The sequence below is a fragment of the Acinonyx jubatus genome, chromosome B3 (assembly GCF_027475565.1).
Source record: "Acinonyx jubatus isolate Ajub_Pintada_27869175 chromosome B3, VMU_Ajub_asm_v1.0, whole genome shotgun sequence".
NCBI classification, from domain to species: Eukaryota; Metazoa; Chordata; class Mammalia; order Carnivora; family Felidae; genus Acinonyx; species Acinonyx jubatus.
The window spans coordinates 72,139,290-72,161,585 of NC_069386.1; the positions used below are offsets into that span (position 1 = coordinate 72,139,290).

A 22,296-nucleotide genomic window follows, 5' to 3' on the forward strand; every position below is an offset into this window, starting at 1 on the left:
GCCCCGCCCCTCGTCGAGCGCGCGCCCTCAGTCCTCAACCACCTGCGAGCCCGGCTTTTCGGCTTTTGGAGTGCGGGATGGGAAGGCCTCTTTGCCCCTTTTTCTGAGGGCCTCCCCTTTGTTGAGGGCAAATGTAGAGAAAATGGTAATGATTGCTAACATTTATCGAGGGCCTACAATGAGTCAAGAGCTATGTCAATAGGCTTTACTTGCCTTGCGGGTTCCTCATTTAGTTCTTACATCAGTTCTTAGGGCATCCTACGAAAGAGTCACTATCATACCCATTTTACAGAGGGGAAAACTAAGGCGCCGAGAAGTTAAGTGACTTGTTCATGGTCGCAGCTCACAGAGTCTAAATCGGACCCAATGGCCCTCTGAACCTTACACCTGCCGCCCACACTAAGCCTGCCAGTCTCTTCACTCTGGCGCTGCCCCCTGGGTCAGCTTCCAATCTAATTTCCTCCCAGGCTCCTCTAACTTCATTATCTCTCATCCTTCATTCACCTCGCTCTCTCAGGCTAGCTCGCTCCCTTTCCCCCCTCCCTCCCTTTCACCTTCTCTCCTTCTTTTTTAAACTACAGGGACTTGTATAGTTTGCTTAATAATAAGTCTGGAGCTGGAGATCCCAAGGCTTCTTAGTAACTCTGTGGTCATGTTTTTTTGCATTTTCCTTATGGTTACAGGGTAGCTGCAGAAATCCAAGAAGTACATCCAATTCAACAGCATCCCAAGCAGGCAGGAAGGGGAGGAGCCTTCTTCCTGCAACAGTCAGGGAAGAAAATCTTTCCCAAAGTACACAGCGGACTTTCCCATATGTCTCATTGACCAGACTGGGTCACGGGCCCATCTCTAGACCAATGAGCTAGATATCTTCCATTTGCCCCCCAGATAACCAGTAAGGACTGCCTGTAAATACCTCAGGGTTTCCATATGCCCTACTTTCAGCCAATGAGGGGTCCCAGCAGGAGGCTGGATGGGAGGGAGGGGATGACTGACTTTCTCACTGGGCTTGACCTGAGGCTGCCTACAGACTTTAACCCAAGATCATTACTTCTGTCAAGGGGGTTCCCCTACCTCTCTCTGTCTTAAACACCACCCACTCCCACCCTCTTTTCAAAGTTGACTGTAATGTAATCATTAAGTGAATTATTTCTAAAATAATATTTGATGCTAAGTAAATTACACCAAGTTTCTCAAATCTCTTGCATCAGAGAAGCTGGTAGTCTGGGGTGGTGGGGCAGGAATCTTGGTTAGGTGTGCTCGGTGGTAGAGAGTTTCATATTTTCCTTTAGTACCAACCAGAGAGTTCTACTGGCAATACATAGAGGAATAGTGTGATCCAGTGCAGAAATTTTATATCCCTGGTCATCTTGTCAGCTGCCACCTTTCGTGCTTAATATTAAAGTGCTGTCATTTTCTACGGCTTTTAAAAATCATTTATGCTTCCTCAGCTCTGTGGTGCAGCATCATTAAATATCAGGCATAATGTCCCTAACAAACGACACTTGGAACAAAATAGCAAGCATGCTTTGGTGACTCAGAGCTGATCAGAAATCTACTGAAATTTCATGTCTCGTATTTGTCAAGTTTTATAATCTGGTACTACAAAGCTTTGGCTGAACAGCTCTAAAGGACTTGGGGAATGCAAAGGTGAAGGGTGAAGAGGCCTGTCTTCAGATAGCGTAGAGGGGAACGAGGGGGAGAGCCATGGGAAACCTTGAATTGGCTCAAACCTTCATATGTAATTATCTGTTCCAGCTCTCTCTCTCTCTGTCTGTGACCTTGGGCTTCAGGTTCCTTATTTGTCACAAGGAGGAAATAACATATTTCTAGCTCCTCCAATCTTGTAGTGTTGATGTAATGATCAAATGAGATAATGGCTGAAAAGTGCTTTGGAAAGACTATCAAAGTGTCTTTGATAGTCAATTTTAAAATTGACACTTATTGAGCACATATTAAAGTGTCTTGAGAGAGACACATAGATAAATATGACCCAGTCCCTGCCCTGAAATTCATAATCTAGTTGAGAAGATAAGACATGCACACGAAAAGCAAATAATAAATACTAGAAGCAAATAAATACTAAAAGCAAATTATAAATACTAGAGGGGCACCTAGCTGGCTCAGTTAGTAGAGTATGTGACTCCTGATCTCAGGGTTCTAAGTTTGAGTTGGGTGTAGAAATTACTTAAAAATAAAAAATCTTAGGGTTGCCTGGGTGGCTCAGTCAGCTCAGTGTCCAACTCCTGATTTCGGCTCAGATCATGATCTCAGTTTGTGAGATCGAGCCCCACGTCGGGCTCTGTGCTGATAGCATGGAGCCTGCTTGGGATTCTCTCTCTCCCTCCTTCTCTGCTCATGTGAGTGCACACTCTCTCTCGATATAAATAAACTTAAAAAAATGTTTAAAGGTTATAAATACTAGAGAAACTTAAAAAAAGGTACAGAACTCTTTCTGCAGGAATGGATAGTAAAGACTATGAAATCAATCTTATCTTAACTGGGCCTAAAAGGAGAGAAAATTCGGATCATTTAGAATGGAGGAATATCCCAGCAAGCATAGGCAGGGACAGGGAGTCCAAGCTGCTTTCTGGGTTCAAGAGGACACTGGCCCAGCTGAAGTGAAGGACTGTATAGGCCAGTTCTACATAAGACTACAACATTTAGCCCATAGACCATCTGGGCAATCAAAACTGCAGCAAAGTACTGAAAAAAGATATTACAATTGCACACTGTCTGATGTCCTTGAGCAAGTAAGATTTGCAAGAGAGTCCCTAGAATTCATTGTCTTTCTCTCTCCCTCTCCCTCCCTCCCTCGTTACCCCCAAATTAAAACAAACAAACAAACAAACAAACAAACAAACAAAAAACCACTCACACAGGGGCATCTAGCTGGCTCAGTCAGAAGAGCACAGGACTCTCGATCTCAGGGTTGTGAGTGAGTTTGAGCCCCATGTTGAGTGCAGAGATTACTAAATAAATAAATAAATAAATAAATAAATAAGAACTAAAAACAGGGGCTCCTAGGTGGCTCAGTCGATTGAGCATCCAACTCTTGATTTCTGCTCAGGTCATGATTCCAGGGTCATGAGATTGAGTCCTGCGTTGGGCTCCTCCCTGAGTGTGGAGCCTGCTTGAGATTCTCCCTCTGCTCCTCATCCCTGCTCACGTGTGCTCTTTTCTCTCTCTCTGTCTCTCTCAAAAATAAAAATAAAAAACAACAAAAATACACACAAAAACAGTTTTATTTATGGGGCACTTGGGTGGCTCAGCCAGTTAACCATCCAAGTCTTGGTTTCAGCTCAGGTCATGATCACAGGGTTTTGTGGGTTCGATACCCATGTCAGGCTCCACAATGACAGTGCAGAGCCTGCTTGGGATTCTCTGCCTCCTTCTCTCTCTCTGTCCCTCCTGCACTTGTGCTGTCTCTCTCTCTCTCAAAAATAAATAAACTTTAAAAAAAAGTTTTATTTAGGTATTTTGACATACAATATTTAACATGTACAATTCATTAAGTTTCAACCTTAACTATACATATGTGCTATCACCATAATCAATCAAGAGAGTGAACATATGCATCACCCTCTAAATGTTTACTTGTGCCCCTTTGTAATTCTTTCTGGCCCCTCCCAACCACTGATCTGCTGTCACTATAGATTAGTTTGCACTTTCTAGAATTTTATATAAATGGAATAAAATAAAGATGTACTTTTTGTCTGGCTTCTTTCACTCAGCATAATTTTGCAATTCATAAATGTACTAGTATCAATAGTCCATTTTTTTAGTCTGTGTCTATTGTTGAGAAGTGGCATGAAATCCACTTTAAAACCTTCATTTGTTTGGGTTTGTATTTAAGGAGGTGCTTCCTCCATGATCCTAAGGTACCTATCTCAGTGCTTGGCATATGGAGCGCTTATTTGTTGAAAGAATGAATTTTCACCACCCCACAATGTTAACTCCTTATATAGTTTTGTTTGTTCCATGGAACGCTTGACCTTTATAGGCCTGTCTCTTCATCAGTGTTGTTCATCTCACATTCTGCTATGCCATATGCAAAATACAATCACTCACTTCTTAAATGTTCTTTAATGATAAAGCCAAGAACATGCTCAAGTATTCCTGAGCTAGATTCTTGCAAGGAATGGGGGGGGGGGGGGGAGCGTGTAGAAAGATAAATTAGGCATAACTCCTGCCCACAATCTAGCTCTACTTTCTTGGAGACATTGCTCTTGATCTAGTATTTAAAAATATTAATGTGTATGTTTTGAACTTGATGTTAAATGTAAATGGGAGCCTGAGAAAAAGTTTACTTAACCTTTCAGACTTGGACATTCCTTTGCTGCATTGTTTAGAATTACAGAGAAGAATGGAGTTTGCTGAGAACATTGTAAGAACTCTGCCTCCCACACTCTAGCCAGGAAACAAAATGGCACTGCAAAGATAGAGTATTTAGTACACATTCTATTTATCAAACCAATGGAAACTTTTGAGTAGAATACGTTTTCACATGGAAAATTTGGGCTTAAATAATCAGATTTCAAAGCTAGGATATTAAAATCGCCACTGGAGTGTGGAACTACACTTAACTGAGCAATTGTTTAGAAAAATTAAAAAAAAATGAACGATACTACTTTGAAAGTATCTGAATATGAGTAGCAAGAATATATTTGTATTATGGACCTGAATATATATGAAACCAGTTTCAGGAATAAAATTTACAGGCAGTCAAGAGGTTTTCAAATTATTTTCAAGGGTGTTCACTGGAAAATGAAGGTATTCAGAGACACAACTATTGATGATTAAGCTAGGAAATTCCATGCCCATTGTGAGTACATGATTTAAGGAGAAAACAAGTGGATAAAGAAAATACGTAATCAACCTATGACATCGAATGGCAATTTTGGAACAAATGTTCATAATGTGCCATTTTTCAATTGCTTAACCATTCCAAGGGGGATTTCAAACCCAGCTCCCTTGTGGCTTCAAGGGTTGCCTGTCTGTTCATGGAAACGTTTGTTATACAAACTGAAATGAGCCTGGTTTTACTGAGACACCATTGTGAACTAGTATATAAATAAGGCCTGATAGGACATTTTGGATCTCAAAGAAAAGCTGAGAAATTTGGCTCAAAAATGGGACAGATTGAAACAATTTTTACCAAAGGAATATGAGACAGTAAAGGAAATTGATTCAGAAGAAGAAGACCAGTATCATTTTGAAAAGCTAGACATGAGGCACAACGTGTGCAGTTCTTGTTATAAGGATTGAGTGTGCTGCTGTAATGAGAAAACATGTGCCAGGCTGATAAAAGTATTTCCCTGGATTTTAAACTGATGATGACACTGTCTTACACTGAGTTGCATATGAAAGAGATTTTCTCCTTTAAAAACTGTATCAGAACCAGTGGGAGAAACAGACCAACCAAAGGGCATTTGGAGTTTCATGGTTGGGAAGACCATACATTGTAAATTTTGAAATGCCCCCTAAGATTAAGGTGTAAGGGCAAAAAAAAGCAAAACCTTGAGGAAGTTAGCAATTTAGTATACTTTCCAAATTCCATTTACCAAAGAGAAATTTTGCTAAACTAATTTACAGTATGCAACCATGGTAGCTAAGTAGATTAATTATTACATCTGGGTTTCACATGACTGGGTTGCCTTATAAAAAACAAAAACAAACACAAACACAAACAAACAAACAAACCAGGCACAGGTAATTCTGGAACAGATGCTTTTCTCGGGCAGCATTTCAAAACTAATTTGTTGATACCTTCAACAATTAATAATGGGAGGGTCTATGGATGCGGAGGAGCCCATCAGGATCACCCAACTAGAGGGTTACTGACTCAAATAGAGGGTCTACAGGAGCCAGGCAGTAAGCAGTGTGAAGCACACAGAGTGGTAAGAACTGTGACAAATGAAGGAGAGAATATACCCTATAAAGGAGCAGCCATCACTCGGTTCCAACTAATTGTTGCCTTGTGAGACTGGAAGGCCAGGGGTGACAGATCTTCTGATTATTCAGAAAAACCTTAGAAACCCCTCTCTTCACATACAATCTACAGATTTTTATGTGAAATCTCCTTAATTATAAAAGTTGGCAACTAGTTATTTTATTCGTAACAGCTTTTTACTACTACAGAGGCAGTACAAGTGCACTGTATAAAAATAGAAAACATAGGCCAACAACACAAAAACATACTCTCACCAGAGATCACCACTGTCAACACCTTCATGCATATCCTTTCAGATCTTTTTTTTTTTTTTAAACATATAGACACTTTGAAAACAAAAAAACGATTACCCTGTACTGGTTTTGTGACTGGCATTTTTGTTAATGATTTTGACCTTTCCGGCTCAGTAAATTTTCACCTCATCTAATCCCGTCCATATAAAAAATTTCCCAGTTGACTCCAAATATCTTTTATAGCAATTTGCTTAAACCAACAGGGAATCCAGGACCATGCGTTGTATTGTTACGAGATAGCTTAAGTCCCTCTAATCTAGCAGTTTTGAAGTTAAAAAAAAAAATCATGCGGACTTGCTCAAGAGCACTGACCCATTGCCCTGCAGATTGCCTCACCTCCTAGGTTTGTGGGGTTGCTTCCTCCTGGCATCCTTTACTTTCTCACAGCACTTCCTGTAAACCTCAAGCTACATGTCCTACTTCTCCGGTGGGTGGGGAGCAGCTGGACTCTACACTAGGCTGGGTTATGTATTTGCCTCACACCAGAACCGGTTAACTGGCTGGTGATACTAAGACCCATTCCAGGAAATGAGTGATGACAAGACCATAAGCTGGTAGGTTACTTGGCACTATATCACATATATATATATATATATATATATATATATATATATACACACACACACATATATATATGTATATATACATATATATATATATACACACTATGTCCAGTTGTCCACCAATCATTTCACTTACAGCTTTCACTCTACTTAATAATTTGGCCCGAATCAATTATTTTATTCGGGTTCACAAAATGCTGTTTTTCCAATTCTGTCATTCTTTCTACATTTACTAGCTGGCATTTTCCTCTTCTCAGTGAAGGTTCAAAATAATATAAAAAATAACTCCCACTCCCAGTGGCCAAAGAATGCATTTGGGGACAGGATTTGTCTATGGGCCGCCACATTCTGATCTACAATCGAAGTCCAACAAAGTCTCCCCCCTGTCATCTGTACCCTGCAGCATTAGGTCTTTTGTTTGTAACACTCAATTACTTTGCACTTGGTGACATGTTGCTTGTAATCTTCTCAAGGCATTTTATGTGTGTATTTGTCTCCCTGGCTAGACTGTGACCTCCTCAAGGGCAGGGACTCTCCTGCAGTGTGTTTCTTTTGCTTCTTCTAATGTGCTTTTAAAGATACTTTGGCTACTGCTAGTTCAAGTTAGCAAAAAAACCAACCAACCAACCAACCAAAAAACAAAAACATTAGTAAGAAGCACAAGTTTTCGTTATTGTCTCTTATATTCCCTGGCTTTCCCACTAAAACTCTCCCTAATTATCCATCATAATGAAGGGCTGATGTAATTTACAGTTTACTTGTGCTGTGGGAGTCCCTGCAATGGGGATGAAGGTTCGGGTGGGAGGGAAGAGGGGAAATAAACTCTTTATTAGTCTTCAAAAGTTGGAACCTCATTTTCCAGCTGCATGACCTTAGGTAAGTGCCGTTATCCCTCCACTTCTATTTCTTCATTTGGTAAAACGAGGTCACAGAGTTCCAAAATCACACCCTGCTTGGCTCTAACCCTCCCTCTAGGATACAAGCCTAACCTACACCTTTCAGCAGATGTTCCTGGTAACCTGTGTCTCCCTGCTTGGATCGCTCCTTGGCTCCCTTCACAAGGGGCAGTGCTATCCTTTCTAAGCATAGGTGGACAGAATCTGCCTCTGACTACTCTCCGAACACATTAGACTGCTCTAATCCATATGTCCCAGTGACAGTTTGCTCTTGTTTCCAAGGTCAAACCTCAGTCCTTCACAACCAGGGCCAAGTGTGGATATTCCAAGGTCTCTACACCAGTAACGGGCAGCAAGGCAGAGGCCGTCTTAGGTTCTCCTTTGCTGTGAGGGAGAATGGAGAGGACGGAGATTGTCTTTGTTGTGGAACCCTCTAACATTAAGGCTCCAAATGACCTGGCTCGGGTCTGGATCCTTCTAAAACAACAAAATGCTTTTGCTCACTGGTTTTTCCAATCCTTTTGTCTCAATCCTATCAGTCTCCTTTCTCTCTCATTATCCCTCTTGTTATATGTACAATCTCAAGGACCTTATCCAGCTGGCTTTATGTGCCTAGAAATAGCTTTCTCTACTTCCTCAACTGAGGACAGTCTCCGGCCTGATTGCAAATGGAATCTTACCAATTCCCTGGCGTAGGAAAGGGGGAAGGGAGAAACAGGTCTTAAAGGAGTGAGGCAGAGGGAGAACCACCACCAACCATATTCTTCATAAACCAAACCACATTCAGGCCTGTAGTGAACGGAGCTTACCAGAGCAAACAGCCAGTCTGCTGTGAAAGCCTGACCCCCGTACTGTGACTCTCATCTACAGACACCAAAAAGATCCAAGACTCTCCCATTTCCCCCTTGTCCCATCTCAGGCCTAGTGGCTATTGATGAAAACCAGGCAGTAAGCTGGCCAAACAAGGTCTACCTGTTGCTGGGTCCTTTGCAGCACCCCACGAATCTATTAGCTGTAAATATTAAATAGAATGGGTCAGGTAGAGCTGTCTCCTGGGAAACAGGAAGAAGGGGTCTTGCAATGCAGGGAACACTTGGGAGCCTGCCAGTGACAACGTGAGGTGGCTGGGGCTGAACTTCTGCCACAGCCTGCCTTCCCTGGGCCTGTCCTCATCAGCTGTTAGCACTTGTCTTTTCTCAGGATGGAGGAAGGGAGTAGCCCCAGTGGCAAAAACAGAGTCCTGGGGAGCCTTGGGGCTGGCACAGAGGAGCACAGACCCAGAAAGGAATCAGCCAGTAAGATGGAGGCTGAAATCAGAGTAAGAAACCAAAGGTCAGAGTGGACACGACCTCCAAGAGTCAAAGAAGGGATGGGTGTAAAGGTATACATACTTGTCTGGATTTCCCAGGCCTGGAGCAGCCTGGTGAGAAAATTGCCCAGTCAGCGTCATTGTATTCACTTATTTAATAATAATAATTCAGAAGAAGCAATCCCAGCTGTAGATCAAGTAATCTATCAGAACATTTATCCCTCCAAAAAAAGTGCATTCCCTCTGCAGTCAGGGGTATGAATGTGAGCTCTTACTCCCCCTCACACCCTCATGCACAGGCCTCTCCTCTGCAACCCCAGCTTGGCTGGCACGGTCACCTTAGAATAACCCCTAAACGCGGAATTTCTGTTCTTAGGAGTAACCATTTCTAGTATGAAACTCTAAGTGACAGGGAATAAAGACTAAGGATTAAAGATTATCAGATTAATTTGCCAAAAACCAATTCACCTACAGACAATTAGTTTAAAATAAATATTTATCAAATCTGCAGCATTTCAAAAGGATTTAGCAGATTTACCCTTTCACTTTTTATTGTTGTTGTCCACATAACCTTTAATTGTTAGTCAACTGAACATGCCACATGCCTGCTCATTTGTTTAGAATATATTGGCATTTTTAACAGCAGGAATGTAGAAGTTAGGCCAAAGCATCAAAATCATATTGAGCTCTATTACATTTTCCAAGGCATCTAATTTGTAAAGGAATATTGAATTAAGAAACACAAAAAAATGATACACAAAATGTCCATACCAATTATATTTATTGCTAGAAACTTTAAACTTTTTAGAAAAGTGTTTGAAAAGTAGATAACATAGGAAAATGTCCATAAAGGTAGGAAGCAATCTCAACATTACAAAGTGCTGCAAATTTGATAAATTTATGTTGTTGACAATAATTCAGAAGTACTGTTGGATGAATAGATGTAAATCTTGAAAACACCCAAAACATAACAACGAAACACCTAAATGGCTATAAAAATACCCCAAAGGGACTGAGCTTTTGGCAAACTGGTCATTAAGTAAACTTTGGCAGCTCTTTCTGCCCATGGGTCCTATTCCCGTGCTTTCAATAAAACCACCTTTTTTGCACCCTCCCTGCCCCCCCCCCAAAACAAGTAAACTTTAAGCATACAAGTCTCCCACGAATTGGCTTTAAGGGAATCTAGCTTAGGTAAACCGATTTCAGCCAAACGACTAGAACCAGATCAAAGTGTGTTGCCCCTCTGGCTCCCCAGAACCTCAGAGTTTGGGAGTTGTATTGGTTATAATCCTAGATTCCTCTGAGAGGTGGCAGGTCTGGAGTGGTGAGTGACTATTAGGGAACTGGATAAGAGTGACCTGAGAAGAAGGGAGTGAGACAGTGTGTCTATGAATGTGCCTATGTGTGTCTACATTGGGCTGGAGGTCTCAGTGCACCTATACCTGGGCATGTGCACGGAGCACGGTTGGCCTGACACTTCTTACATGTCTCACCTGGCACCTCCACCCTCAAGGACCCACTCATTACTTCCCCAACTGAGGAGAAGAGGAACCAAGTATGGGCACCCACCTAGCCTTCCCAGGCCCACGTGAGTCCCTGAGAAATAGGCAATACAGGCAACAGGCCCACTGAGAGCTGTCCCCCTTCCCAGCAGAGGGGTGAGCAGTGCTCCTAGTCTATAGGGAGAAGGTGGCCAAGGAAAAAACTCATTAATAAGGTCTAGTGTCCATTTCTTCATCCAGATACAAAGACACTGTAGTAAGAACCTGCTGACCCCATACCTGACCCACATGAGGGGTACAAAAGAGTGAGGAGTGCTCATGATGTCCTCTCTTCCTATAATCCAAAGCTGGAACATCACTTGACTTATGCATAATCAGACACTGGAGATACAGACCAGAATCAGACCTTTAGATAAAGTACTGGAACTCGCCTGTAGTGTGTGCCTGAGTACACGCTACAGCACAGGCTACACACATGGAAAGAAAGCCAGTCACCCCACCGTGGCAATTGGAAGGTTCCTTCTCCACAATCCATTTGGAATGTCATATCTTTGGGTCTCTGGCCCTTGGGGCCTTCCCCAGAGGGCTCTTCTTCCCGGTCTGGGAGTGCGTTTCTTGCCTCGGCTGGCCTCAGAGGGGCCCTCTGGCCAGAGGAATTTGTCAATGGTGGCGAAGGCAGCAGTAGTGACTGCAGTTCAGATATAGTTGGCAGGGGGCTGCCGGGCATTAAGCCGCTGCATGTGACAGCCGTGGCAGAGCAAGTGCCCATCCAGAGGGAAGCAGCAGCAGCCTTCCTCATCACTCAGCTGCATCCGGCAGTCCTAGGGAAGAAGGACATCTAGTTTACCTCAGCCTAGGCACCTCAGACATCTTGGGAGTCTGCCTTGCTCCACACCAGACTCCTAATGACTGGAAGAAAGGAGGTGGGGTTGGAAGGGATAGACTCCCAGAGAAGAAACCTGAGAAAATACCTCAGCGGGACAGCAGGTGTCGCTGCTACAGCAGAAATAATGAGTCAGACTCCCATTTCCAGCAGTTACCAGGAGTCCCTAGTTCAGTCTTGCCTCTGGGGAAGCCAGATTCAGAAAGGACTAACCAACCAAGACCAGAGAGGGTGGCTGGAGGATGAGAGAGAGAGAGAGAGAGAGAGAGACACACACACACACACACACACACACACACACACTGGAGATAGGCCAGAGCACCTTCCTGGTTTCCATGCCTTAGACCTCTCCTGCAGGCAGTTTAGGGACATGCCTCACCCCCCAGCCCCATTCCCATTCTCCTCCAGAAGCCCTGGCTCCCAACACTCACCTCACAGTGGTAGCACTCAAAGTGATAATCCCGGTCCATGGATATCACCCTCACAATGTCCTCACAGCCCTGAAATGATGCAGATCCCCATGGGATAAGCTTGGGATGAGCACAGCATGACAACCCCAACTTTACCTTCCCTACTACGGGCCCCTCCCACACCAATGGGAAGATCATACAAAGGCTTCCAGAGAGAGCTCTCTGCAATCATCTGTGGCTTTGAGATGGTTTTTGCAGATCCTACCAGAACTTTCCCCCCACCCTTTCTTAGGGTTGCCTCCAGGAAGCATGTCTTCTCATTGTCTTCCCTCTGTCCAGCAGCTCTGGCCTTACCTACTTCTCCCAGCTTTGAGGGAAGCAGAGGGAGGGAAAGGGGGCAGGCAGCATAAGTAAAGTAAAGTAAGCTGGGGACAAGGAGATCCAACAGGGTCTGATATCTCATTGGCTTTTGGCTTCTCTCCCCAGGCAAATGCTTCGCACACACAGCATAAATCATTGCTGACATCTTCCTACCAGCCCTAAGGATTCTTCCCACCTTTTTTCCAGCCCCTACCTCTGGAATCTGGTGACCCTGACCTCGAAGAAAGTCTCCTCCTCTGGACTGGGAGAGACCAGATGAAGCCTGGGCCCAGTGAGGCTGTCAGACATGTCCAGGCCCGGATGTTAAGGTCAGGGTGGTGACCCTGAGAGCAGAGTCACACGGGAATCTTCGCAGAGTACATTCCTCAGCGCCACCGCCTCCCTCGGGAAGCCAGGCCCTATGTCCCATCCCCTTCCCAGGGGCAGCGGCACTGGCTGCCCCGCAGGAGAACTCAAACATACTGACCTCTGAGGGGAGGATGGGTTGGCCACAGGCCGCACACTTAGGAGCATAATTTCTGAAAAAGAGAGACAGAGATGAATTAAGGTTGGAGAATCCCTGAGCCCAGTTCCACACCATACCCCAAGGGGGTAGACTCACTTGTGGTAGTCAGTGACGCAGTACACCTGGTTGGAGAAGTCCACTGTGAAGGGGATGCCATCCAGGCACTTGTTGCAAACGATGCATCGGAAGCAGCCTGGGTGATAGGACTTTCCCATGGCCTGTAGGATCTGACTCATGGAGTGGGAGGAAAATCAGTCTCCCTCCGATCTTGACTCTCCCATTACCCAGCTACCCATGGCCCTTCCTGCTGCCCCCCAACCCCATCCAACCCCCTGCTATCCTCCCAGAACAATGCTACGTAATCTGAGGGAAGCCAGGACTCTTAAAACAGAGGCAGAAACCTTGAACAAGTTCTTAGCATCCAGGCCAGTGGTTCTCATCCGGGGCTACATATTAGGATCACCCAGGGAGCTTAAAATACCCATCAATGCCTGGGTCCTACCCCAAAAGTATCCATCACAGTCTCTGATGAAGACCCAGGCACTGGTATTTTCTTTACTTCTTCCCAGGTGATCTGCTAGGCTACTAGAGTTGAGGACCTCTGATCTAATCCTATCTCTCCTTCCTAAATTAAAAAAGAACAACTCACTTCTAACTGATCCCAGTCAGTAGCAGGAAGGACATTAAGACCCAGCATGCCACACCCCTTGCTCAGGTGGAGGGCCTGGCTGTGCCTGCAGAATTAGGTAAAGACTAGGTTACAGAAGCCTGGGATGGCAGGATTAGGGGTCCAGACTTGACCCCACAGGCAGAGAGATGCCACTATAAACAGTTGCTCTGGGGAAGAATGAGATGAAAGTGATTCATGTGGTGATACGGTTCCTCCCTCCACCTTTCTCAGTACCACCTATCCCCTGGCTCTACCCCTCGGCCCCTCAGGCTCATAGACAGTCTCAGATGAAGACACCTTGCTTACCTTCTCCAAAATCAAGTGACCACAGACACAGCACTTCTCAGCTGCCTCCTGAAACCCTGAAAACTACAGAGAAAGAAAAGACCAAGGTAGGGTGTTACAAGTAGAGAATGACCTGATGGGTGGAACCCCAATGGACCACCAAGAAGGGAATCCCACTGTGGGAGCCAAGTCCAGGCCCAGGGGACCCCTCACTCACCAGATAATCTTCCTCACAGTACACGGAGCCATTGACGCTATAGAAAGCTTTGCAGCGCAAAGTTCGCCCTGGAAGCAGAAGACAAAGGACTGGAGGCCATCCCGGGGTCCAGGTACAGGGTTTCCCTGCTCCAGGGTCACTCCTCTCCAATGTCGCATGATGTGTTTAAGTCTGGACTTTAGTGCCTATGCTCCTAACTGCTGTTTGTCCTCCCTCCCTACACAAAAGTCCCATCTGATGCAATTCCAATTTGCTTTGGTCTCATTCCTGCCAGCTTCCCCTCTCCTCTGCTCACTGCTTCTCCACTTCCTGCCTCCTCAACAGTTTTCTAGTTTCCTGGCCTCCCTAAACAAGTACATTCCCCACCAGTGCATGGGGAGCCACCAGGGAAAGCAAAGACAACTACAGGCTGGGGCACAAGGTAAAGGAACTCTGAACAAGGTGCTGGACGATGCCCATAGAGGTGGTCACACTGTCACAAGCCTCGCCCTCTGAGACTTTTCAACCTGGGGGCCTCTTTGTGGACAGCCATCTTGCTCTCCCAGCCCTGTCTGTCTTTTTCCAGGGACAGGCTGGGCAGATCAGGACATACTGGCATTACTGCTGGGGACAAAGTGCTTCGCTTGGTACCAAAGTCAGTTCCCTTTCCCGCTGTACTGAACTGCTACCCCAAGCTTAGAGGAACCCAGGGAATCCAGGATCTTCTGTGAGCAGACAAAGCATGTGATCAATACTTAGGAACTGCTCCAGGGTGTCTAACTTGTCAGAGAGGGGGTAGGAGTGAGACCCAGGATGGAGAATGGGCAAGTTGGCCACTTCCTCTGCCCTCTTTTGATCACAATCTCCACTTCCACCTCTGTCCAGTCATTTAGAAAAGCTGACTTAGAAACTCATGAGACACAGCAGGGGTAGAAAGAAGGAAAGGGACATACCCAGGAGAGGCCCTATAAACAGGACAGACAGATAGATGAACCTAAGAGAACCAGGCAGAGGTGGAGGGGGAGGATTGGGGTGGAGGGAGAGAAAAGCTGAGTGCTGGAGTCAGACAGGCAGAGATAGGAGATTAAAGGTTTAGCAAAGGAATCAAGAGTGGGCAAGCAGTGGGGAGGGGTAATGAGGGAGGTGAGGGAAGGGCCGGGGAGTTAAGGCCACTGGGAGCACCCCCCCCTCCCAGGCGGGCCTCCTGAGCTAACAGCAGCGGGCATTCCTGGAGCGTGATGTCATCAGCTTGGCATGGCCCTGTGGCCTGCACTCCAGCGAGGTGGCTGAACTCTGACCAGCCAAGAGAAAAACCCTCTCTCCGCCCCCCATGGCTTCCAACTCCCCCAGCCCACCCCCACCCTTCCCACATTCCAGTCTTTCACTGTCGCCCCAGGCAACTCAGATTGCCCAGGACCAAACCCCACCAAGGAGAGGCTGAGGCCGGGCTGGAGTCCAGGCTGGGCAAGCAAGGAGGCAGAAGAAAGAGGGAGGAACACAGGGGAGGAAAGAGACTGAATGGAGGAAGGGAGGACTCACTCCAGAAAGCAGACCCAACATGGGGACTAGAGAGTCAGGTAAAGCACAGAGAAGGAAAGGCAGGGCAGCAATGGACACCCAGACATATGGTGGGCACCTGACAGCTGCTGTGTGAGCAAGTGAAGAGGCAAAAGCTCTGCTTTCCCTAGGCACTTGTGAGTGTGGAAGCATGTGGGGAGTGCTTGAGGCCCCAGCCCCTGCGGGGAGGCCTAGGGGATACACTCACCACAGGAGCAGCAGACAAAGCACTGGGTGTGGTAGAGGCTGTCCAGGGCCTGGCAGGCGTTGCTCTGCCCATAGATGCCTTTGTTGCACTTGATACAGGTGCCTGAGGGGAGAGAAGAGGTTGTCAGCATCACACCCTATGCCCTCAGCTCAAAACCAGAGATTCAGGATCTTTCCTCACTATTCTTTCCTAATTGTGTCAGAGGACCAGGGGTCTCAGCCTCCCTTTGATGGGCTCCCTCCTGGGAAGAGAGGATAACGAGAAATGGGATGCAAAAAGGTCTTGGCTGAGCAGACCCATTCTTGTTTACGTGATTAATCAACAGATATTTTCTGAGCATCTAGTTTGTGCCTACCAAAAACATCGTGTCCAAAACTGTGGAAGATTGGAAAAGGTCAAAGATATGGTACTTGGCCTTCAAATAAATGCTTGCGTTCTGTCAGGAATAAAAGACTAATAGGCTAGGATATGACCCCTGTTGCACTGTGTGGGACAAGGAGTCAGATATGCCAGTCCATAATGTCCCAGCAGTGCACTCCTAGAGAAAGTAGGCCAGGTCCAGAAAGCCTCTCTGGGACCTCAGTTTCCCCATCTGTAAAATGAGCTGCTATTCAGCTACAGAATGACTTCTTACTGCTCCACACCTCCAGGCTTTCAAGGATGAAAAGAAGGATATGGCTCAGCAGAAGGCCCTGTGCAGAGGGGACCATGTGAGCATGATTCCTGTGGGGAGGTGGCTGCTAAGAATGTAGGGTGTGTTCCAGGGACTGGAAGTTGCATAGGAAGGTGGGGGAAGGGTGACAGAATCCCTAATGTCTCCCAGACATCGATCTTGGGAGGAATAGAGCTAAACTGCTCTTCTCTGACACCCCTCCCCCTAAAACACATACACCTGGCTCTGGCACCCACCTTTCCTGGGTGTGTTCTTCCCTCCCTCCACTCCCCAATTCCAGGCCCATGAGTGAGGGCTAGGGCCTGTCTTTGGGGAGCAGATCCCAACGGGCCCGCCTCACCCCGCCCCACCTCTCCCCCTCGGCACACTGCCATACTCCTTGCCTGTTGGGGCCCATCCCAGTCTTTGCCCAGGGGCTTGGGAGCCCGTGCAGCAGCTGCAGCGATTGATGGGCCCAGGCCTGTCCTGCTCCCACCCTCTGGCAGCTGGGCAAGGCTGTAGCCAAGGAAGAGGGCCCCTAACTAGGGGCCAGAGTAGGAGGGTACAGTCAGGCTGGGGATTCTGTCAGAGGAGGCAACCTGACTCTCAGGAAGAAGAGGCCCCTACCTCTAGGGTCGAAATGCCCATAAGAGTGAACATCTGCTCCAAGATTGCCATGCCAGGGAGGGCCGTCAGAACCATTTCTTTGGGAAGCCTTGAACATTATGGGAAGACTGGCACAAACTGCTCAGGCATGTCTGCCTCACCTCCTCCAACCCAGTATATCCACACTTAGGTTCTTCCTGCCATTTTATTGCACTCTGTCCAAGCTCCTTTCTTCCTTTTAACTCTGATGGCTTAGCCAAAGAGACTTCTTTCCACTCAACAGCCACTTCTCACAGGCCCCCAAAGGAAACTGCTAAAAGGATCCTGTCGCTTTGTCTCCGTTGACCAAACCATTGTCTAATCTACAGCTTTCCTCTCTCAGGATGGGAACACTGAGGGTTGAACCAGGCAGGGCCCTTCCAGACTGCAGCCCTGCTACCTCAACCTCCTCCTCAACCTTCCCTCCTTGGCTGGGTTCCTCTCCCCGGCCGCATTTCTAACCATAGAGATCTAGAGATCTAGAGCATGGGGTCCAGCGCAGGAACATGGATGGTGAGAAAGGTGAGAAGAGGCCCACAGCCCTCCATTTCTGCTCTTCCTACCATATCAGCATTTCTTCCTGCAGCGAAGTGGTGGTTGTGGGTCTTAGCTAAAAAGATCCTTTAAGACCCCAATATCCCCCGGTAACTGTGACATATAATCAATTAAAACTTCTTAAAGGTGACCGCGTGGGGGAGAAAAACAGCGACCAGGTTTCCTTAACAGCAGCAGGAAAGAACGTGCTACTTCCAGCCTGAATTCTGAGGAGGTTGTGCCCCAAACTGAAGGCCAGGTTATTTCTGGCAGTTAACACAGGGTCGTTAACCAGCTAGGGATGCTGGTGTACGGGTGGTCATGGCTTTTGCCCTGACTTCCGGAAGATAGGGGAAAATAGAAGCGGACACCACCAGATCTCCGCTTAAATGCCCACGCACGCAGGCAAGCCAGCAGGACTGGGACGAGCCAGTAGCAGGGTCCCCGCTTTTCCGTCCCGGAACGCTTTACACTCTCTCCGGGTTCCATTTGCCCGACCGCGGCCGCGGCTGCGCGCGTGTTAGCAAGCAGCACCCCCGCCCCCCACCGCACTCCACCCTCTGCCCCGCGCCGCGCCGTGCCGCGCGGCCAGCCCCGCCCGCGGGCACCTGGAGCGCCCGGGCAGGAGCCGGCACGCACGCGGCCCGCCCGCCCCGCCCCCCACCCGCGCATTCCCCGAATTCCTGCGGGCGGAGCTTGGGCCGGGGTGGGGGCGCGGCGCGCGGAAGCCTGCAGGGGCACCGCGCCTAGGGGGGAGCAAGATGGGGGATGCTCTCACTCCCCACTTGGTCCCCTCCCTACGAGGCCTCCTACAGCGAAAAACCGAGGCTCTAAAGCTTGAAGAACTGGGACTCACGAGATCATAATCAGGGGGTTGAATGTAGCATGAATAAGGAGCCCCTGGTCCATTTGAGACCTGGTGGAAAGGGGAAGTCCCTCTTGCCTCTTCTAGCTCCGCGTCTCCGCCTCCGACTTCCCGGCGCCGGCAACTGGGGCCGTCGGGGCAGTGGGTAACCGAATGCTGTGACGGGTCCCGTCCCATCCCTAACCACTTGTCTCACTCACCGAAGTAGTCTTCTCTGGCCTCTGGTTCCCGCATCCGGGCCCGGGAGGCCTCTGGAACGAACGGACCCGGCGGCTCCTCGAGACCCGACGGCTCAATCCCCGAGGGTTCCCCGCGGGTGCCGGCTTCTCGCCCACCCGTGCCCACCGTCAGGCGCAGCAATGCTGTTAGCTCATCCTGGTATCGGGCGCCCGCGGCGCAGTCCCCGTATCCGGTCACCGAGTGTCGTCCGGGTTGCGCCCCGCGTCTCTCCAACGGCCCTGTCGCTCCCACTCCGGCCCCGGCTAGAGCCCCGGGGCTGCCTAGGGCCGGGGGATACGAGTGGCGGCTTTCCTGGCAGCCGAATCCCGACGGCCGGTGAGCGCACAGTCGGTCCAGGGCAGCGTGGAGCTCCGGGTAGGCGGACGGCACCCCTCCAGGGGAATAGCCCGCCGGAGCCCCAGCCAGGGGTGGGCCAAACAGGCATGGCCCGGCGGGCAGGGGGCTGCCGTGGCGCTGGTCGTAGCCCATGCTGATGCCGCTGGTACGATTGCTGCAGGGTCGGCTACCTCCGGCTCCACCGGCCCCCGCCCCGTCCAACAGCAGGCTGCCCCGGGGACTGGACGGCTTGCTGGCATCGCTGGCTGAGCTACTGGCGAAACTGGAGCGGGGGCTTAGAGCTGGGGCCGTGGTCTCCAGCCGAAAGTCGGGGGGCAATGACTGAGGTAGAGGCAAGGCCCGGGTGGGAGGCGGCCCCCCAGGAAAGGAGCCTTCGTAGCGCTGCGCCTCAAAGGAGCCGCGCGGGTTCCGCTCAGCGTCCAGGGGGCCCTGCTCCCGGGCTGGCTCCAACGGCTCATCCCCAGGTCCCCCAGTAGCTCCACGGGGCCCTGATTTCCTAGGTCCCCCCAACCCACTCAGACGCCCCTTGCCCGCCCCGGGGGTCCCATCAGATCCAGACCGGCTAGATTCACCCTTTCTGCGGCCGAACTTGGCGCTGCCGGAGTCCGAGAGTCTTAACTTCTCCAGCAGGCGACTGGCTTTCTCCCCTAACCGCTCCATGCCCTCGGGCCTGGGGCCTCCAGCCCCCTCCCCGCCCGGCACCCTGCAGCGTCTCTGCGGCCGCTTCTCTTTCCCAGCGGCCGGACTCCGGTTCCCCGGGGGCACGGGGTAGGCACACGGGTTTAGCGGGCGGCCCGGATGCCCGGCACCGGGAATCCCGCAGCATCCCCCAGCGAGAGGGTCTGCTTCCCCCCGCGCATCAGGGGTTAAGCGGGGCTAGAAGGGCCTACGGCCGCGGCTGTCCCGTCCGCAAGGTCTGTCTGTTCACGCGTCCACTCGCCCTGCCGCCCCACTCTCCTCGGCCCCCGCCCCCCTCACTCTCACACTCAGCACAGACCGAACTTCTCTCCCAAACTTTTGTCTGCCTGGCCGGATCTACTTTCCGGGAGGGGCGGAGCGCTGTGTGCAGGAGGAACGGGGGTGTCTGCGCAGGGATCTCTGGTGCGCTGAAGGGGGAGGGTGGTGCTGGTGGTAACTGTCCCGGAGGTGGAGACCCGCCGACTGGAGGCGAGAGGCGGCCGTGGGGCAGTTTGGGCAGCGCCGCTACATCTCTCAGGAATTGGGACGGGGAAAAGTGGGGGAGGGGGAGGGGAACTCTTTGTTTGCAGTTGGAATGCGCGGAGGGGCACGGTGGAATGTGACGGTCCCGGACGGGGCGACGCGAGGCATGTTCTGCGCAAACATCGTGACTTTGTTCCTACTGTGGGGACTGTGGGAGAGACGGAGAGAGACTGGCACAGAAGTAGTGAGACAGGGAGAGTTCCATAAAGAGGGGGACAGGGAAAAAGAAAGGTGGATACACAAAGAGGCTCAGAGACGCGTATGTGAAGAACCCAGAAGGGCGATGAAACCCATGTAGAGAGGTGGAAGACAGGTAGCGAAAGAACGGGCGAGCCGGAGCAAAGGGGATCGTGGGTGGTACGGAGACCGAAAGATGAACAGACTAAGAAAAAGAAAAATTTATGCATGTCCGGACAGAATGAGAGACCTACGATAATCTGCAATAAAAAGACACCACTTTCTGAACCCAAAGCTCTGCGACGGTAGGGAGAGAAGGACCTTTAGGGGCTACGTAAAAGGAGTGGGGAAAAGGGTTGGGGCTAATCTCTACCTTCAGGGTGGGACAGATACAGGAATAGAGACACCCCCTGGTGTTGGGAAATGAGATTTTTAGCAACTATTTCAGGTGACTATGGGGATAGAAGGACTGGTTTTAGGGCTAGCGAATGCCTCCCCCTTGGTTGGCCCACAAGAGATTGGTGATAAAGAGTAAGTATTAACTTAGGAAGAAGAAGAGAAATGTCCTTTAGACGAGCTAGCAAGTGAAAATGATCAGGGTGGAAAAGAGAAAGAGGCTTCTAATATGGGCCACACTGGAAGGATCAAGAACAAGGAAAGAAGGAAAGGGGGGGCTGAAACTGAACATACCTAATTAAATACCAGTCAACTGATTTTGCCCTGACTAGCACATCAGGCTCAAGGGGTAGAGGAGGTAGAATGGAGAAGGAAAATGATTCTTTTGTATTTAGATAGTAAATGAGTATGAAAATTATATGCAAACAAATCATGCATATTATTTTCATTTCAACATTTTGAACACCTTTTGTAGCCTTAGGGAATGGTGAAGCAAAGGAGGTTAATATCTTTGGGGAAATTAATTTGGCACAAACTATTTGGCTTCTTTGTCCTAGCTGCATTGTCTCCCTGACCTCATCTCTCGGGAGAATCAGCCTCTCTGTTTCCCTATCAGGCCTACAGCTCTTCTCTGATCCAGAGGAGAGTTCACTATCAGACCAGAAGCAGGGAACACTGAAAGCGTTAGTAACAGAGGGGAGCTATCAGGTTGCATCCAAAACCTGCTGTGAGCAACATCTTCAGAATTAACCATAAGGCTCTCCCTCCTTTCCTGTCTCCATGTGGAGAAGGAAAACCTGGATTCTTCCTTCCTATTACTTACAACCAGAATATCCACAAAGCCTCTCATATTTGGAAGCTTTCCCCATTTATAGTGAGGATGGGAGACTGAATCTCTTATGAAAAGTTGAGGAGCCTTTGGTGGTGGCAGCAGTGGGCACAGTTGGGATCAAGCACCTGTATTTTCAGGGGATAACAGGAAACAGAGACAAGTGAAGAGGGAGAGGGATGCACTGAGGGCATACTCCGGTAGTGCTCATGACCTCAGGGTAATCACTCTTTTGGAGCCAGGAGCTCCACCAGCCCTGTTCTCCCTTCTCAAGACTTTAATTATGAACTATGTACACAGATGGCTCCCAAATCCCTATCTGTAGCCCAGACATTTTTTTTTTTAAGGTAAGCTCTACACCCAACATGGTGCTTGAACTCATGACTCTGAGATCAAGAATCCCATGCTCCACTGATTAAGTCAGCCAGGTGCCCCTTAGCCCAGACTATCTTAGATTTAAAAACTCAGCTGACTATTATCATCTCCACGTGGTTGTCTCAAAGGCATACAACCCCCTCAACTGACTTCACCTTCTCTGCCTCCTGAAATTGGCCCCTCCAGCATCCCAAGTAAACGGCGCCATTAACCACTTAGATGCTTATGCCAGAAACCTGAACGTCAACCTTCTGTCCTCCTCCCTCAGCCTTAAGTCCAAGCCCTGTCAATCACCAAGTCCTTTCAGTTCGGCTTCCTAAATCTCTTTCAAATCCCCTCACCATCACTTTCTGTCTAGCCACCATCTCTTCTCTCCTGAACCACTGTAGGACATCCCCCCCTGCCCCCGCCCCGC

At 48.7% G+C, this 22,296-nt stretch overlaps 1 protein-coding gene across 1 annotated transcript; it reads right to left on the reverse strand.

Moving 5' to 3' along the window:
• Window positions 1-9,154: 9,154 nt before the first annotated feature.
• Window positions 9,155-19,938, reverse strand: AJUBA (ajuba LIM protein). Its single transcript, XM_027065404.2, has 8 exons — window positions 18,508-19,938; window positions 15,612-15,713; window positions 13,868-13,935; window positions 13,672-13,734; window positions 12,792-12,922; window positions 12,657-12,708; window positions 11,831-11,899; window positions 9,155-11,337 (listed from the first exon to the last, which is right to left on the reverse strand). Exons 1-8 carry the CDS (start codon window positions 19,541-19,543, stop codon window positions 11,212-11,214), a joined length of 1,647 nt encoding a protein of 548 aa, XP_026921205.1. The 5' UTR covers window positions 19,544-19,938; the 3' UTR covers window positions 9,155-11,211.
• Window positions 19,939-22,296: the final 2,358 nt, after the last annotated feature.

Bases quoted from the DNA above. Each gene is read 5' to 3' on its own strand.
- AJUBA (XM_027065404.2), bottom strand. From the start codon at position 19,543: ATGGAGCGGTTAGGGGAGAAAGCCAGTCGCCTGCTGGAGAAGTTAAGA. The intron at 12,923-13,671 runs GTAAGCAAGGTG...TCCATGAGTCAG, and splicing joins GTCACTTGATTTTGGAGAAG to ATCCTACAGGCCATGGGAAA. The intron at 12,709-12,791 runs GTGAGTCTACCC...TCTCTTTTTCAG, and splicing joins TGCGTCACTGACTACCACAA to AAATTATGCTCCTAAGTGTG.